Below are 19640 nucleotides of genomic sequence, written 5' to 3'. Positions count from 1 at the left end.
AATGACATTATTCATTAAATTGCCAATTTGCTTTTGAGGTAAATGTTATGTTAGGCGTTTGCATATGAATTTGATTAATTATTTTAGCTAGTTACTTACTGAGAGCCATGCAAGGGATTCCATGATTCGATGTTCACATCGCTCTAAATGTTTTATCATTTCTCTTGTCAAGTTGGCTTCTGCTTTGATAAAACTTTCAATCACTTTGTAAAAATCAAAGGCTTTTAAATTAAGTACATTCAGAATCCATGGGAAGGATAAATCTGTTCCAGAATCAAGATTCTGAGATGTACTTCCTAAAAATGAAAGAAAAAATGTAACTTGAGTATGAAATGTTAAGACTTAAACTAGGTATTTTTGTTTGGAAGATTTTATCAAACAAAGAATTAAAACACAGTACAAAGTTAAACAATTTCTATTTAGAGCAGAATTTTTTATTCTGGAGTCTACAGACTCCTAGGAAATAGGCTTCCAAATTTTCCATGTATGTGTATGTACGTTTTCCCTAGAAAAAAGGGCTCAGAGCTTATACCAAATTTTCAACCAATCCCTACATCGAGGACAGTGTTAATATCTAACCAGCAATCTATTAGCATATCCATTTTAATTCCCTCATTAATCCTTGGTGGGGGAAGGGAAGTATTCTTTAAGGTTTTGCTAATTTCATAAAATTAGAAAATGGCATCCTTTTTAAATTGTGCATGTCTTGGTTATTAATGAGGATTCACAGCTTTCCATATTGCTTAATAATTTAAGTTCCTCTTTTATTAACTGTGTATTTGCATCCTTAGATAAATGTAACTCTTGTTTCTTCAAGCAAAACTATTTTTTTAAAACATTTGCAACATTATTTGCAAAATAATACATATTTAAAAGTATATTTTAAAAAAGCACTGTTACTGGTCTTTGTTCTGTTTATTTGGTAGACTTTAGCTCCAACCTTTGGTCTCATAACCATAGATGTTATAGTAGTGCTTCCCTATCAGTAGAGGCTGCTCCTTAAAACTCCTTTGGCAATTTACAACCTCACAGGTCTTGGAAGGGATTTCAATAGGTACCTTTTCTGGATTCAGTATGCTCAGAACAGAAGCCTAGTGAAATACTATCTCCAAGATGACCTGAAACAATTCAGATAATAAGCCACTTAACTGGCTTATGATGATCAATTACATTCTTCAGTATATTCTGACCTAAAATATGCATTTCTTCTCCTTAATCCCACCCTGGCACACCCCCCAAAAATAAAACACACCACGCCTTAGGTTTTATTTTTTAACTTTAAGTTAAACTAAAATGTTTATTTACTAAAATTTAACTTACTGCTATATGTAGCCATTACAACCTCAAGAGCACAGGCCAATAAAGACATATGAAAGATGTTGTCATTCAGAAGTTTGCTAAAAGGAAAAAAAAAATGAATGATTTCAAAATTCTTACTTTAAAAAAAGAAAAAATTGTTTTACTAAAATTAAAATTTTACCTAAAATTTTGAACAGATAATCTTTCTTCTTCCTAAAAGAATTAAAACAAAAAAAGTTTAATTGAAATCTTATTTGTGTCAGCATTGAATTTTTTTTCTATTATATTCTTTTAACTTACTGATTTAAGCATGGATTCCATTACTCGGTAATACAAACGGACTCCGAGTTTGTATCTCTACAAACAAAGAAAAAGAAAAAGAAGATCTCACTATTTTAGAAAATCACAATTATTACTAATTTTTTAAAAAGTTACTTCTTGATGGGCCGGCCCGGTGGCGCACTGGAGAGTGCGCTGCTTGGGAGCGTGGCGGCGCTCCCCCTGAGGGTTCAGATCCCATGTGGAGACCGGTTCTGCTCACTGGCTGAGCGTGGTGCGGGTGCAACACCGAGGGTTGCGATCCCGTTGCCGGTCCCCAGTACGGGCGTGACACCGAGGGTTGCGATCCCATTACCCGTCAGTAAAAAAGACAAAAAGGAAAAAAAAAAGTTACTTCTTGAAACATATTTCTGATCCTTCTTAGGAATGTGGCTCCAAGAAATCACAAAAGCTAGCTTGTCTAAAACTCAAGACTTAAGTATAAAGTGATGGTTAACATTCCCAGTAAGTTATCAAAGGTCTAATACCTGGTTTTCCTTCACCCCATTTCAGTCTACACTAAGGATAGGTAACATGCCTGGTAGTACACACACACACACACACACACACACACACCATATAATTGGTATCCTTATAAAAAGAGGAAATTTGACACACACACACACACTCACTCCAAATTAAGAGCCCAAATTTCATATACCATCAAAAAGAACTTTTTAATATAGTTGCTTAAAACACTGACATCAGCAAAATATAACCTCACTATACTGAAATAAATATATATAGTGGAGTATAGTTTTCAAACATATTTTTATATATTATATTCATTAATGCCACATAACAAAGCAGGTCAAATACAGAACCTGAATCTCAGAGAAGTTAAATGACATGTCTAAGATCATACAGCTCATAAATTGTACAACCAGATATAACCCAGGACTGTAACTCCAGAGCCCATACTCTTACCCAATATACTGGTTTCAGATTTTGTGAAATAAATAATATCAGAGAAATGGCATGTATCGTATGATCCCATTCATGTTAATATAGGCATACATAAATATTAATACATGTAGAAGTCAAAGTACATATACCCAAAATTTAATAATATCGAAGATTTTAGGTTTTTTTCTTACTTGTACTTTCTAAAATTTCTACAATTGGCATGCGCACTTTTGTTTTTTTATAATGGGGTAAGTGGTGGTTTCCCACAAACAGCAGCATACAGAGGGGATATAGTATTTGACAGTATTTTATATTATTGGACAAATACTATTACAGTATTTATACAATCTGGACAGATGCTACGTTTAAAATTATCTCTATATAATAGTGGCAGTAATCCATATGAACTCATTACCTGTGATCCAATTTCAACACATCCCTGTCCCACAGCTTTAGCAAATTTCTCTTTAAAGATGTATCCAATATCCTTCACTCTTTTCAGGATACTTTCTTTTGGATTCACTGTGCAATTCTTTAAGAGGTATAAACAAAAATCAATGTTAAGGATACTGTTTAATCGGAATTAACATTTTCTGCTCCATAACATATCTTTTAGCTTTCAACTGTTTATATAAAAATGTGGAAAGACTTCCACAATAACTAGGTAAACGCAAATACTGAAAATAAGCAGATGATAAAATTTCATTGTATGTTAGTAAGCAAAAAATACTAGAGTATAACTTAAAAAACCCTATTTTCTAAATTTTCTGCTGCTAGGCTAGGGAATAGCAGATTTGTTAGCCCTTCCATCCAGCAAAAAGAGATGTATCATTCTCATAAAATATCTTTAACTAACAGTTATATCGAGATGTGTGTTAACCCCCAAAAAGCAAATGGAGAAGTAAAAGTAAGATTTGAGCTTGGTATCATTTTCTTCCCCCCCCCCCTTTTTTTTTTTGGCATCTGGCCAGTAAGAAGATATGAACACATGGGCATCATTTTCTAATTTAAAAACATTCTTTGAAAGAGTTAAGAATTAGCTAAATCATTTAACTACATTGTCAGGAACACAAGATAGGAAAATAGTTACAAAAGAAGTTCCAATGCATGTATGATTAAGAGTGAGGCTATATCAACTTTAATAATTAAAATGCACCACAAGATGATGTATTAAAATGTGTATTATGATACATTATTATATTCTGTAATTCATATTGTAATCAAATGCATTCAAAATATTATACATTAGAAAACAAACTTTCTAAAATTAAGATTAATTATAATTTTCTCTATAATGTGCACATTGTCATTCAAAAATTTCACATTCCAGAATATCAATAATTCTATATTCTTGAAAGGGAATAGCACACAAATACTAGAAACATATAGCAAGGAAGCATTTCCTGTTATAAAATCATTGTTGCCAAAACATACATTAAAATGTCTACAGCTTCTAAGATTTTACACACAGGGAAGATGAGATTAATTTTTTAAATGAAGAAACCTGAACTAATAAAGAACAAATAAATAAAGGAAAATCATAATGACCTTCAAGATATCCCCACTCTGAGATAGGAAATTTGTCGCCTACATAAAACTTTGAAGTTAAGCTGTTAAGCTTCATTAAAAGTTAAGCTTTAAATTGAGCTCCAGAGAACATCTTTGAGGTAGAATTTTTTGCCCAACTAAAGTAATTCAAATTAAAAAAGAACTCCTACAGTATACTCCAAATGTAGGAGAAAGTATTCAAAATGGTACTTAAGAGGACAGATATCCCTCTTTTAAATTCTATCATTATCCCTTGTTAAAAGTTCTAAGTAATTGGATAGATACGTTTTGGCAAATATTCTCGTGCTAAAGAAAACCCATAAACAAAAGCAACTTTATGCAAGTTTGAAAAAGAAAATTGGTTCTGAGCCAACATAATCATGAATGATGACAGAAATTTCTTTGCTAATTGCTGGGGAAACACAGCAAGAGATGACAACAGAACATGACAAAATCACAGGCAGGTATGATAATAAGTGAATTATTAACAACTACAGAAAGCACATAGTTACTGGAATAAACCAAATTTTATTAATTTTAATAACCAAATTTTAATAAGGCCTTATATCCAATTTCCATGGATGAGCATATCAGTGGGTTCTAACACTCATCTGAGTTTAAATAAGGAGTAAAGGAGCAAGCAAGCATTACAGATGCTAGTTTTCATTCTCTTTCTCTCTTCCCTTTTTTTTTCAGAGGAGGGAAGGTAAAAGGGGACTTCAGATATCAAACTCAGGGTCTATTACGAGTTACAAACTGCAATGTGCACAAGGCCAGGCAAGAATTGTAAATGACAATGGGTTGAATATAGGCTAAAAAGACTTCAGGGCGATGGTGAATGTTAAGTCTTATCTAACATCACATTCAAAGAAAAGATCTTAAAAGTAGCCAGAGAGAAAAGATAGATTCTTAACTAGCAATAGTGGGTGCCAAAAAATAGTAAACTAATATCTTCAAAATAGTAAAGTATCTTCAAACTTCTAAGAGAAAACCTAGAAATTAAGATTCAGCTAAGTTATCTCACAAAAAATAAGGGTAAAGATATGTGCAAACAAACAAACAAAAAATACCCTTGTAAGTCCATCCCAAAGTAACCTTCCTAAAGGAGTAATAAAGGATATATCCGAAGAAGAACTCAGAAATGAGGTCAAAGTTTCAAAAAACAATGGCGAATAAGGCAAATAGCAAAAATAGGAAAATCTAAAAATAATACTATCTAAATAAAACAGTATTAATACAGTATCTAATTTGGAGGGTTAAAAAAACAAGAAACAAGATAATAAATAACCACATGTTGAACAGTAAGTAAATGTTTTAAAAAATATTCAGTACTTTAACTTCTAATTTCAAACTTCTTTACCAAGATATTACAATAAATAATGTTTCATCTATGGCTTACATTAAAATAGGAAATCAGATTTTCTGATGGTTGATCATTTGCTGAATTTAAAATCATCATTAATTGTTGGATAGTATTCATAACAGTCCTAGAGGGAAAAAAAAACAGAAAGAAGTGTTAAGCAATGAAAGAAGAAAAAAAAAAAAATGTTCTATCTCTCAACCTAAATGTATCTTCAAACACACTGTCTCCCATTTATCTTTAAGAAGGTCCCTGAAATAAGACTTTACCAAAAAAAACCTAGTATACAGTTGTTTACAAGAAATTACATTTTACTTAAACTTTAAGAAAAGATGTACTCATAATCAGTAAGTTTATATAGAACTGATGTACTTATTTACTAATGAATAAAATCAACAGATACCAATAAGACATTAATTGGTCAAACTTATGACATTATTTTTAGGAGAAAATATATAAGCTGGCATCAAAATTATTATTACAATTAAATATTAAACACTTTCCAATAAAGAAAATAAGATATTTAGTAACAAGTAAAAAATCAAATGATTCTCCTTTACAAAGATCTTCAAGAAGAAAGGATACTAAGGTCCTGGATAATTTTAAAAGTCACCATTGTAAAGGCATAAAATTGGTCAATCTCTTAAGGTTTCTTTAATCCTGTAATTTTATGTGTGTGTGGTGTATAGTACATATTAATATTCTAATTTTGGAGTAGCAGTATATTTGAGTCACGTTTAATGGTGCAAATAATTGTACAATGCTTAGGATTTAAAGGGTCCTTAAGTATTATTTAGTAAAACATGTTCAGTGTTCTCAGCCAAGCCTCTCCCAACTGGTATCTGGATTTCTTCACCCTCCAAATATATTGCCATGGGGCTTCTATGCCCACTAATCTATTTAAGCCACAATGACTAAAGCCACAAATGACCCACTGCTAAAAAGACCTCATTTATTCTGATACTTGAATTCCTTGAAGCACTGACACTCTTAAACACTTGCTCTTTCCCAGACCTCCCTCCCTCCCTCGGCTTTCTTGGTTTCACTCTCTGAGCTTCCTAACCACACCTTATCATTCTCTAAAACCTAACCACTTCTATATGGTCCTTAAATGCTACTATTCTTTAGGGTTCAGTCCTTAGCCACCTATTCTTACCATTATATACCCTCATTTCAGGCAATCTCATCTATTTTTATGGTTTTAACTCCCGCTGATGATTCCCAAATCTATACGATCCTCATATCCCACTGCTTACTAGATAGCTTCATCATAAATGCTTCAAAAACAACATTCTAAATATAAATTCATCAAATATTTATGAAACCTGTTCTTGCTCTTTCATTCCCACTGCCACTCTATCGGTTCAAATCTTCAACATCTCTCAATTGAACAACTGTAATAGACCAATCCAGATATTTTCACTCACTATGTCTGTGGTAGTAAGGACTAGGCATGTGTACTTTGAAAAAATTCCTCAAGTTGTTCTAATTTTCACCCTTGGCAAAGAACCACTGAGACAACTTGACAGGTCTCTCTATTTCTCACCTTGTCTTGTCCTCCTCAGTCCATCCCCTCACAAACTACTACCATGTAAACTTGCAAAAAACAAGCCTGATTTTATCCTTACCCCTGCTTGATATCAATTCAGAGCATAGGCTATACCATGCAAGAGCTAAAGTCCAAACTTGCGAGTATGGCATATAAGACCCCTCATGTCTGCACCCACCCTCCTCTCCTGCCATTTCATCCTCTCATTTTACTGTCGATCAGTACAGAGCTGCTAATATTTTCCTACACACATTGTGTTGTTTCACACTTCTGTGCCTTTGCACATGCCGTTCCCAATCCCTAAAATGCCTATCCCACATCATGGACCATTAATGTGTTTCGAAATTCGGTTCAGACAAGGCTTCATCAAGTTCCTTCTGTGCTATCTCACTAACTTGTACAAAAGAGCTTGAAGAAACTGAGAGAAAGCCAATGTGTAGATAATGCAGAATGAGCAAGAAAACAAGATGAGGTTGGAGAGGCAACAGAAGCAGATTATATAAGGTCTTATAGACATTGTTGAGGAATTTGCATTGTATTTCAATTACAACGGGAAGTAATCAGAGGGTTTTAACAGCAGGGTGAACATGATCTGATTTACATTTCTAGAATATTATTCTGGGGACTCTGTGGAGAATGTTGTGGAGTTTCGATGTTGGGGAGAGAGAAACAGTGATGAGAGCGGAAGCAGCAAGACCAGTTAGTCTACTGCAAAAAATCCAAGACAGAGAGAAATACGTCTTAGACAAGGGTGGTGAGAGTAGAAATAGAGAAAAGTAGATGCACTCAAATGTTTTGAAAGCAGATTCAACAAGACTTGTAACAGATATAGATGGGGAAAGTGAGTGAAGAAAAGAACATAAAAATAGTTCTAATCCTTCAAGGTTTTATGCACATCAAATGGTGCTATTGTTTTCTCTGTTTTATTTACTGAGATGGAACACATTTCCACTCTAGGTTATGTTCCTTAAGGACAGACAGACTAGGTCTGATAAGCGTATTCTCAGTAACTAGTAAAACATCCAGCACACAAGGAATACTGAATATACAAGGGTACTTCAAAAAATTTGTGGAAAAATAGAAGTGAAAAATAATACGAATCTTTCCATAAACTTTTGAAATACCCTTGTGTGTGTGTTACATGTGTGTACAAACATAGAATGAAACAAATGAACAAATTTGAAGCACTTACAGCATTGAAAAAACAATAATAATGAAAATCAAAATCAGGAAAATTCATACCTAACTGGAGTGTGTGGAGGAATTGCATTCACCTCTTCATCAGGGTTAATTTTTCGTGGTGTTCTCTGTGGTTCAAAACTAAATAAAGGTAAGTAAAGTCATTCATACTGAAAATTTACAACTTGTTCTTTATACATCAAGAAAGCATTATATACCTTTTGTTGCCTCATAACATCACATAAAATGGTAAGTTAATAATAGAAGTGACAGAAAATAGATGACCCAACTGTTGCTTAAATAAATAAAATTCTATTTTTTCACCATTGTTTTTAAGTGTGGGTCTCTTTCTACTAGGTTTATGACAAAGAGCTTAATGACCAATCTTTAAGATTTTTTTGTACTTAAAGACATTAAGTACTTAATGACCAATCATTAAGTATTTTTTTGAAAGTGAAAGATGTTTTCTCCCTGGTGGTATTAATAACCAAGTTGTTCAATATTAAAAACATCAATGCTCAAGTTTTTAAATGCATTATGCTTTCTAAAAACTTTATTTCCATTTAAATAGAATTAAAAACATTTTACTCGTGTTTAATTTCCAAATTACATATAATATTTTGAGTTTCACATGAAAAGATTTCATGCTAAAGACATAAAATTAACCTAACATATGATCATTAAAAATTTTTTATGATTACTCTCAACCATTTCTATTTTAGAATTCTACATGATAATCAAGAGAATATACTTTTGTATTGGTTTTCTTAAAAAGCTGAACCAGCCTGGCAATAGTAGATGAAAGGATGAAAAAAAAAGAGCCCACAACTTGAGTAAACTAATTACTTCAACAATTTTCTCTTGGTTAACATTTTTAAAATTATATTCAGCTAACTGTTAATATAACGCAATTCACATTAAATCTCTATCTGTTAATAAATTATATGCTTAGAATACTGGTAACCTTTTCTTTATATAAAGGTATTTGAAAGTAATTTATTATAAATAATATTTAAAGGCCACTAAGTTAAATAAAAACCTATTAAACCTACCTATATCAGTAACAGCCTATATCAAAAGCATATCAATAAATAAAAACAGAGCACATATGATACCTGTCCATAGGATCCGTCTGAAGAGTTTTGTCATGATCCAAAAATAATCTTGCATCTAGATCTTTGTTTTTAAGATAAACTTCTTCATATCGTTTAGAGAGGCTTTCAACCTCAAAAGAAAAAATACTGACAATTATCCTTTTCATGTCATTACATCTCTCAGCACACAGAAGCACAGATGTTTTACAATGCAGTAATGCCAATAATATTGATGGTATTAATCATGGATTCAATGCTTAAGGATGTGCAGCAAAGCAAACAAATCAAATTTGATTGTGTGTAGTTATATTTAGCTATTTAATGGCATTCAGAAATTTAAAAGCCTACACTTTGATTTTTGAGAAATTTCAGTACAAATCAATTTCAAATACAAATCACAAAATGATTCTCATTCATATATTTGAATATATATTCAAAAATTTTTTTGCTACTATACAAAAGTTGGTTTCACCACAATTCAATTTAGCTAGATTCCTTTCCTTGGGCAAAAAAAAAAATATTTGATAGACAGTAAATTGATATCAAGAAAGTTAGACAACTATCTCCCTTCCCCCAAAATCGCAAAGCATATTAATTTTTTATTAAGTTTTTTTTAGATTACCTCTGGAAGTCCATTAGAAGCCACAATTCCAAGAGAATTCATAAAAGGTATAAAATTTTTGAAATAAACATTTTTCACCTGAAAAATACATGACCATTAAAATTTAAAACAAAACAAAACCTAATCTTTGTCACTATTAACACTAGAATGAAAGTGTAATTGACTTTTGATCACTGTCATACATTCAAGCTATATGATATTTATTTATAAGTAATTCAATTATTTACTTTTTAACGTATGTGAGGCAAATTTCAGGTCCTAAAATGGAGGTAAGTAGGGAACTGTCAATAAAATAGGACTTATGGGAAGAAAAACCATTGAAACCAACTTCAATATTCCACATATAACAAATGATAAAAAGACAGAACACAAAAAAATTAAGCAAGCTGACCAAAGCTGCACAGCTACAGAGTGACAGAATGGAAATTAAAATACAATCTGTCTACCATTAAAGCCAAGGTTCTTTTCACTTTTCTATTTTGGGGTCACTTCACACATAGGTCATCTGTTATCTGCTCAAGGAACATCAAGTCAATTGTTTGAGAATAAATTTAATAATTTCACACACAAAATTAACTCCCAATAATTCATTTCAAAACCAAATAAATACCTTTTGTGGAATTATGCATTGTTTCATGCAAAAGCACCCTACAGTCAATGTGGATTTTTAAAAAATGCACTGAGAAAATCCTGAGTCACAATCATGACTATTCTACACATGTAATGTGTTATAGGATTTTAAACAACTTGCTTTTCTTTACTGAACTTCCTTTTCCAAACTTGGAGCCCATTAAGGTAAGAATAATATCAGTTCCTACCTTCTACTTCACAAATAAGTTGTAAGAATTAAGTCTCTAAAATACTTTTCAGTTTTTTTTTCTGATTAATTCCCACCTACCTAGAATATTTATAAAGTAGGTAGTTCTAATTACCCAGCTAGTATGACTAACCAATAGCTACATAACTATAAATACTATATGTAAATAACCAAGTGTCAATTAATTAAAATACCACTAAAGCTTTTAATCAATTATACTTTAAAATTCATAACTATAGATTCCAAATTCTAAGAAAGAGTTCTTCAAAATAAAAAGTAAAAAAAAAGATGACTTATTCTTAATCTTAAAAACCAAATTTTACCAGTACTTCTGAAATCCAGAGAATTAACAACCAGGAATTAGTAAACTGCATTTACTACTACTCATTATCTTGTGAATAAGCAACTCATTATCCTGTTAGTAAAAAGAAATACATCAACTACATTTGTCGGCTTATTTGCAAAGATAATTTGTGATTCTTGAGAAGTAAAAAAGTAATATATATATATAGATAGATATAGATATATATATATATAACATTTATATATTAATAGCTACATATATTTGTTTAAATTAACAAGAGCCACAGTACTAAAACCTAGATAGCTTGATAAGTCATTCTAATACTTAAACTAGATTTTAGGACCATACCCCCATTTATTCCCAGAGTTGACAAAGAAATTTCAAAGACGCAACATTTCATGCTGCTATTTGGTGATATGAATTGTGGACAATATAACAAACTATGAGAGAAACAGTGTGGTAGAGTGAAAGGACTAGTACTAGATGTCCCAAAGTCTAGTTTAGACTCTGTTAGTAATGAGCTATCAGTCTCTGGAAGCTTGTTTACTCATTACTAAAAGTAGGTTGAGTACATTATTTGTAAGGTCTCATCCAATTCCAACATTCCAGATTATATAAACAAGTAATTCCTGGGTGTTCATGTGTATTCTTCATCTGCCATGAACATGTGGTGTAATATTTAGAAAGAGAGTAATTACAGAAGGCTGAACAGAAATTTAATGTTGATATCACTTATCACTAAATAAAAACACCAGAGTTTTCTTGGAAGGGTATTTTAAAACATTAGGGGTATCAGTAACCTCAGAAGAATCAAAGAACAAATATATTTGAAAACTATTGTCTTGATGATATATATTTCAGTGATTCCAGAACAAGGGACCTACTCTCTTCAAAATCAAAGTAATTGAGTATGAAAAATAGTTTTTCTAAATATTTTGCTACTGCAAAAAAGTTGGCACTAATTACAAAAAGCATGATTATCACAAAAGTATTACTATTAGGAAGAACTTACATCTAAATCTATGTTAACTGTTTTAAAGAAATCATGAAGTTAAATTACCTCATCCATATTACATTCATGTTCTTTACAGAGAACTTCAATAATTCTTGTATCATTTTCTAGTTGTTTTGCTATCCGTGCACTCCTGTTCTGACCTCGCCTGGGTGTTCGAGGTGAACCATTAATGGGTATTACAGCTGTTTCTGTAAAAATGTTAAATTAGACAAGAATAATCGCACATTCCATCATATAAAAAATGAAGTATTCTAATTCAGAAGTTTAGAAATAATTTTTGGTAACATTCTACTATTTTACTTATTAGGCTTCATTAGAAGGATAACGAATTCATCTGTTTATTGAATACCTATCTTAAGTTACGCACCGCTATTAGGTTTTTGGGGGGGTTTTTTTGTCCTTTTTGAGACCGGCCACACTGCGCTCAGCCAGTGAGTGCTGAGCGCACCGGTCATCCCTATATAGGATCCAAACTCGCGGCGGGAGCGCTGCTGCGCTCCCAGCGCCGCACCCTCCCGAGTGCGCCACGGGCTCAGCCCCCGATATTAGTTTTTGCCATCCCTATTTCTCCTCTGCCCCCAAACAACCCAAAAAGAACTATAAAACACCTACAGCTCCATAAACAAATGCAAAGAAAAGGCCAGGGAAATGGCCAATTTATAAACTAATTCTAATTGTATCCTATCAGTCTGCAAAAGGAAAAAATGTTTTCTATCTTAGAGTCTTAAAAATAATGAGAAAATTATTTATGGATTCAATTTCTAGACATAGTATAAAAATAAATTTAAAAATTTTAAAGTTTTAATAAATCACTGTGTTTTTAAAAGACAGGCATGTAAATACAATAATGCAATAATAAACTCTGATTTTTTTAAAAATCCCCTGGATTATTTTGAGCACTCCCAATTCAAACTAAATATAGGTTCTGTTATTAAAGAGATTACAAATGATTAAGAATAAAAAGTATTCATTGCCTCTAGACCCAACCAGCAACTTATAAGAAATTGAGAGGACAGAGGAACATGTTAAATTATACTGCAAGATACAATCAGCAAAAACTAGAATGTGGGAAACTCAAATGTGATGTTTTGAATCTCAAATGTGATTATTTAATAAATACATTTTAAGGAAATAAAACAAGAAAGACAGATAGAAAGGAACTTTTAAAAGAGTTTTAGAAACATGTCAATCAATCACAAAGTACAGATCTTATTTAGATTCTGATTCAGTCAACCTGTAAATTTTTTTTTAATTACATTTATAAGATAATTGCAAATCTAAACACTAGATATTTGGTAAAATAAGAAATCACTATTCATTGATTTTTTTTGTCTGTGATCCTGTTTTTTTTTGCTTTCTTATTATTTTTTTTAATTTTAACTTCTCTATATACATTGTAGTTGATTTTTGAGACCCTTTATCCGTTCCTCTTTCTCCCCTCCCTTTCTCCCCTCCCCCCGCCACATCATATCTGTTCACTTGTCTTAAGTTCAAGGAATTGTTGTGATTGTTGTGTCTTCTCCCCCACCCTTTGTTTGTGTGTTTATTTATTTATTTTTAGCTCCCACAAATAAGTGAGAACATGTATTTCTCTTTCTATGTCTGACTTGTTTCACTTAACATAATTTTCTCTAAGTCCATCCATGTTGTTGCAAATGGTAGTATTTCATTCTTTTTTACAGCAGAGTAGAATTCCATTATGTAGATAATGGTACTGTCATTATACTTTTAAAAAAGTCTTTATCTTTTACAGATAAATACTGAAATGTATAAGGATGAAATGGTGGGCAAAGATGTGCTTCAAAATAATACAGCTGTGGGGGCTGTGAATTGGCCAAGAGATGCTGCTACAGACTGACCATCAGTTATCTGTTGAAGCTAAGTGATGAATACATGGAGGCTTATTATACTACTGTCTGCTTTTGTATTCATTTAAAATTCTCCATAACAAAATTTAATGAAGAGTTTACTATACTCAGTCAATTCAATACCTCATCCTGGTTTCTCTTTAACACAGCACTTAAAGAATTAAATGTGAATTTGAATTATCCAAGAGAACAAAGACTGTCAACCTAAAGTAACACACTACATCAACTTATTAAAGCTGTTAACGCTGAAAAAAAAAATGAGGAAAAGGCAGATAAAGGAAATTTTAAAAGGCTAGGAAAATTCTGAAGTCTGTTGATTGTTTTCTACATATAATTTTTTTAATTTCTCGCTCTGCTTTGTATAAGATTTCTGCTAAATGAAGGTTTCTGCCTTCTCTGCCAAACCATGTTCAGCATGTTTTCAAAATTCTGTTACAGACTTTACTTTTCCATTAAGTTGTTGTTCACAAAGATTAATTAGGCTTCAGCCTTTAAGCTACTTCAACACATTCAGACTTACGTGTTTTGATCTATCTGTTATTTTTAGTATTATTATTAATACTGTCATCATTTAAGGAGCAAGGAATCAGTCCAGCCGTAGTTAAGTTTTAATTTTTCTGCAGTATAATAAATAATTTTGAAATCTTATTCTTGAAGCTGCCAAAGGAAGAAATTCTAGTCTAAGAGGAATCTACCCATCTTTGATTAATGCTAATTAAATTAGCAATAGTTTTTATTTAAATTCACTTCCCCTCTCATCATCCACTGAAACAATATCAATTACAGTTCATATACAAAAAAAAAAATCAATCACATAGTTATTACAGCATCCAATACTAATAAAAACTTAGTTAACCTGATCCTGTAGAGATGGACTACTTTCTCTCATGCCGTTTCATTCATATCTGTCTTGTCTTTTGCTTTTCTTTATTGAAAATACCCTCCCCCAGCTTCTTTACTGGTAGTGCTTTCCCCCTATCCTAACTTCAACATTCATTCCAAATACCACCTCTTGTATACGGTATTCTTTGGCCTTCCATAGCTGGGAAAACTTTCTTATCTCCTGAACTCCCATAGCATTTGCTGTATCTATATTCTGACCCAGATCACTTCCTACCATATACTCTATTTGCTTATCTTTCCTTTTATAACTTATGCTACTTGAGGTTAGAGTCCATGTCTGATTTATTTTTTATCATCCTCTCAGCTTTAGAACCATGTCTGGTATCTACTAAACATTCAATAAATAACTACCGAATGACAAACTAGGAGGGGTATATTTAAAATACTTACTGTATGGTTCTTTGAGCAATGCAGGAGGTGAAAGTTTGATAAAATAGTCAAGAACACACAGCATTAACTGAAATGAAATCACCAGATCATCTTCCATTTGTAATACATCCCCTGAAAATAAAAAAGTTCACATTTTTTTTAAAAGTCAGAGATTAAGATCTTTAAGTCAGAGAAAATTGTGGGTGTGGGTGTATCCATATACTTCTCCATTCAACAATCTCTAGAGGCATGGTAAAGATTTTTTCCTTTTTCCTTTTTGCAAAAAATCAAAATCAGGTTTAAACTACATAAAAATATAAATAAAAATATATAAAGTCATGAAGTTATAAATCAAGTATAAATCTACCCTGAGAATTTTACATTTAAGTTATTATAATAATTCATTCCTTATATCTAAAATCATTTTGCTTTTTAAAACTTATTTCCAGTTTTGGTAAGAGCTATAGAATTTATTACTTCTGAAAATAATTTTCAAATATGATACATGCTAATCTTTAATTCTAATTATATAAAAAAACATCACATATTTTAAATTTTAACACCCCCCCCCCAAAATATTACAATAACCAAAGCCATTAAGAAAAAACAAAACTAGGGCCGGCCCGGTGGTGCACTGCTACAGTGCGCCACTTGGGAGCGTGGTGGCGCTCCCGCCAAGGGTTTGGATCCCACATACAGACCGGTTCCCGCTCACTGGCTGAGCGAGGTGTGGGAGCAACACTGAGGGCTGCGATCCCGTTGCCGGTCCCGGTCCGGTACGGGCGCAACACTGAGGGTTGCGATCCGTTGCCGGACACGAAAAAAGACAAAAAGGAAAAAAAAAAAAGAAAAAACAAAACTAGTATATAATTGTAAGGTCATCTATAAAATAATTACTTGGTACAAAAGCCTAAAAGTGAATACAAACATATAAAACTAGAGCGTTATGAAAAAATAAATGCATATATTAGATACCTGAAAAAAAAAAGTGTAGTTACACAAAATATACAAATCATGATTGTGAGGAAAATAGAATAGTTTAGTCAGGCTCCCTCCACTCAGGTCTGGTTGGGGGTCAAGCAGCACATTTCTTGTAAACAAGTTGTGTGTGGGTGGAGTTAGTTTTCTTTTGTTGCTATTGTGTGTTCTTGAGTTTGTGAAACAGGCTGGATGGCAGAGCTCGAATCTAAAAATAGAGCATGTTTACTCTGCTGGCAGCTCCTCAGTTTTTCTCTGGACTTTGCTAGTACCAGTTGAGTTTCTGAGCTTCTCTTTGGACTGCCTAAGCTCTTAGACCTGTGTGTGCTGAATAAAGACTACTCTTTCTTCAACCAAGGCTCCAAGGACCTTTGTCCTGTTACCTAGCTCATAGACCTGTGTGTGAAGGGTTTGTAACCCAGTCTGGACAATGGGCTTGAGAGTTCTGTGAGCTCCGGACCCAGCCCTAGCTCTACAATGATAAAATAAAACTACTACATATTTGCTTATGGCTATATGTTATGCATTATTTTTAAAAGAGAAGTTTAATTTGATTCACTCTCCACCTTCTGAGTATCTCACTAATAAAGCACTAATAATTCCAACAAGTATCAAAAGTGCAGAAACTGTGAGAAAGCAGGTAACCCTGAATCAGATAAGTTTTCTACATCCATAAGTATGATGCAAAAACTGTTTGCAATATACTCAGAAGTAAGCCATTAAGGAATACCACAGAGGTAAAGAATGATATCAAGGACCTCTAGGTAAAAACAGTAGAGTGAAGTCAGATGAAAGGATCTCTCTCCTCCAAAACCTAATAAAATGAAAGGAAAAAATTGTACTGATTAAGTGCTAGTACCAATACCAAATTTGAGAAATACTAACTCAGAGGTATCCTCATCTTTCTTCTCTTCTGACTTAGTGGGAGTAGAAATTACTGGTGAGAGAAGGGTAAAATAGAAGGAGTAAACAACTATAGCTAACTTCTTGACAAAAGTAGAGACTCCAGTATACTGTGCTAAGCTGGGAACACTCTGAATCCCAGCACATTCCCATTATGGAATATAACTGCCACTTGAAGTGTTCTGTTACAGAGTTCATTCTAACAAAAACTCAGAACAACCAAGGCTCACATCACTTCAGATGAATTATGTTCTTTCTCCCTTACCTTCTTACTAAAGAGGTAAGTATAATAAAAATGCCTGCTCTCATCTTGTAGCTCTCTGGGGAACATGAACAAGTCACAGATTAAGTGCAAAGTGAGTGAAGAGCACACACTCACACTACATCACAGAAAACAAAATATCAAGTCAGGGTTATACATTTTAAAGTCACAGCAAGATGAGGGACAAAAGCACAGAGACTATGCAAACATATTACAGAAGAGAAGAAAGAAAATTACAACATAAAAGGGAAAAAATCAGATAGACAACCCAATCTCAAAGAGAGTCTAAAAGAAGAAAATGCCCTATAAGTTCTTGCACTAAGAACTTAATGAATTCAAGTTACATAAAAACAAAGAACTAGACAAGCTAAGAAAAAACTGAGGACCAAATAACACCATTACAAAAATAGTTTAGCTCAAAATAGAAGAAAGGCTTGAGATAAAAAAAAAATTAATATATATGAAAAAGTAAAAAGATTAGAATAATATGAGACTAGAATAATATGTGCCAATTAGAATAATATGTGCCAAAAGCACAGGCAACCAAAGGAATATGAAAGACAAAAACAATCCAACGTAAGACAGTTAATCTTCCTGAAAAAGAACAGAATAAAATAACCTAACTGAATAGAATAATACCTTAAAAAATAGTATGGTAGGATTTCTCGGAAATGAAGAGCAGAACCTTCAGTTTAAAAAGGAATAACAGTGTTCCAAGAAAAACCAATACAGAATAATAAAAATCTAGAGATATCCTGGTTATCAAATTTTTTTAAAAAGTCTTTAAGTATTTCAGAAGTAAATGAGGAAGGGAAATTAAGCTAGCCTCAGATTTCTCAACAGCAAAGTTCAATGCCAGAAAATAGTGTCTAAGGTAAACAAAACATGACCCAAGAATAGGATACACAGCCAAGTTGTCTTTCAAGTATAAAGACTATAGACATGATTCATAACGTGTCAAACATAGGGAACATGGAGAGACCACATGCCCTGTGGTGCCGCCACACGACCCAGCAGCCTGGCCCAGTGCGCAGAGCAGGGAGATGTCCAGCAGGGGAGGCGGAAGCTCTGCAGAGACCACACGCCCTGTGGTGCCAGCACGTGACCCAACAGCCCAGCCGAGTGCATGCTGACCAGAGGTGGCTCCCCGGTGAGGTCCAAGACCCAAGGCAACCACACACACAAGGCACTAGTGGCCAAATGAGCAGACACTGAGGTAACTATACCAAATTGGCAACCCCAGCAACATCCTAGCCAGACAATAGTGTCAAACCAGTGGACTGTGAAACCCCCAGCCACAATGACTAAACATCAAAGGAAACATACCAGAAATATAAAAAATCAAGAAAGTACACCACCAAAGGGTAATAACTCTCTATTTCTAGATCCTATAGAACAAGAAGCCCTTGAAATGTCTAACAAGGAATTTCGAGTGATAATTCTAAGGAAACTGAATGAGATACAAGAAAACTCAGCTAGACAACATGATAAAACGAGGAAAAGTATACAGGACCTGAAGGAAGAAATGTACAAGGAAATCAATGTCCTGAAAAAGAATGTAGCAGAGCTTGCCAAACTGAAGAATTCATTCCACGAAACAAAAAACACAACAGAGAGTTTAACCAGCAGGCTTGCGGAAGTTGAAGAAAGAACTTCGGACTCTGAAGATGGGCTGTTTGAAATAACACAGGCAGACAAAAAAAATAAAATAAAAAAGAATTAAAGGCATTGAAGAAAATCCGAGAGATATCAGACAACCTTTAGCGCTCAAATATCCGAGTCATGGGTATTCCAGAAGGGGAGGAAAAAGGAGATTGCATTGAAAACACATTCAACAAAATAGTGGCAGAAAACTTCCCAGTTATTGGAAAAGACACAGATCTTCAGATTCAGGAAGCTCAAAGATCCCCAAACGTATTCAACCCAAAAAGGTCTTCTCTAAGACATGTTATAGTCAAATTGGCAAAACTCAAAGACAAAGAGAGAATTTTAAAAATTGCAAGAGAGAAGCGTCAAATCACCTACAAAGGAGCCCCAATCAGACTAACATCAGACTTTTCATCACAAACCCTAAAAGCCAGAAAGGAATGGGATGATATATTCAAAATACTAAAAGACAGAGATTGCCAGCCAAGAATACTCTACCCCACAAGGCTATCCTTCCAAAATGAAGGCTAAATAGTATATTTCTCAGACAAACAAAAACTGTGGGAGTTCACTACCACATGACCACCCTTACACGAAATTCTCAAGGTTGTACTGGGTTTAGTACCTGAAAAATAACTATCACTGCCATAAAAACCCAAGAAAAATCAAAACCCACTAGTATAATAAAAATGGCATTCA

General features: G+C 33.2%; 1 protein-coding gene across 1 annotated transcript in view; it reads right to left on the bottom strand.

Moving 5' to 3' along the window:
• The window catches only part of RB1 (retinoblastoma 1), a 161387-nt gene that overhangs the window by 85374 nt on the left and 56373 nt on the right, over positions 1-19640 (bottom strand). The window contains exons 7-17 of the mRNA XM_008576687.1: positions 15173-15283; positions 12057-12199; positions 9876-9953; positions 9275-9384; positions 8223-8300; positions 5471-5558; positions 2939-3055; positions 1600-1656; positions 1481-1512; positions 1321-1397; positions 100-296 (exon numbers count right to left, since the gene is read on the bottom strand). Of these exons, the coding sequence (XP_008574909.1) occupies positions 100-296; positions 1321-1397; positions 1481-1512; positions 1600-1656; positions 2939-3055; positions 5471-5558; positions 8223-8300; positions 9275-9384; positions 9876-9953; positions 12057-12199; positions 15173-15283 (1088 nt within the window). The remainder of the gene's footprint in view (positions 1-99; positions 297-1320; positions 1398-1480; positions 1513-1599; positions 1657-2938; positions 3056-5470; positions 5559-8222; positions 8301-9274; positions 9385-9875; positions 9954-12056; positions 12200-15172; positions 15284-19640) is intronic.

This window comes from Galeopterus variegatus, unplaced genomic scaffold (assembly GCF_000696425.1).
Source record: "Galeopterus variegatus unplaced genomic scaffold, G_variegatus-3.0.2 Scaffold1388, whole genome shotgun sequence".
NCBI classification, from domain to species: Eukaryota; Metazoa; Chordata; class Mammalia; order Dermoptera; family Cynocephalidae; genus Galeopterus; species Galeopterus variegatus.
Note: the sequence above shows the minus strand (reverse complement) of the source record. Positions and strands in the feature narration are given on the sequence as shown.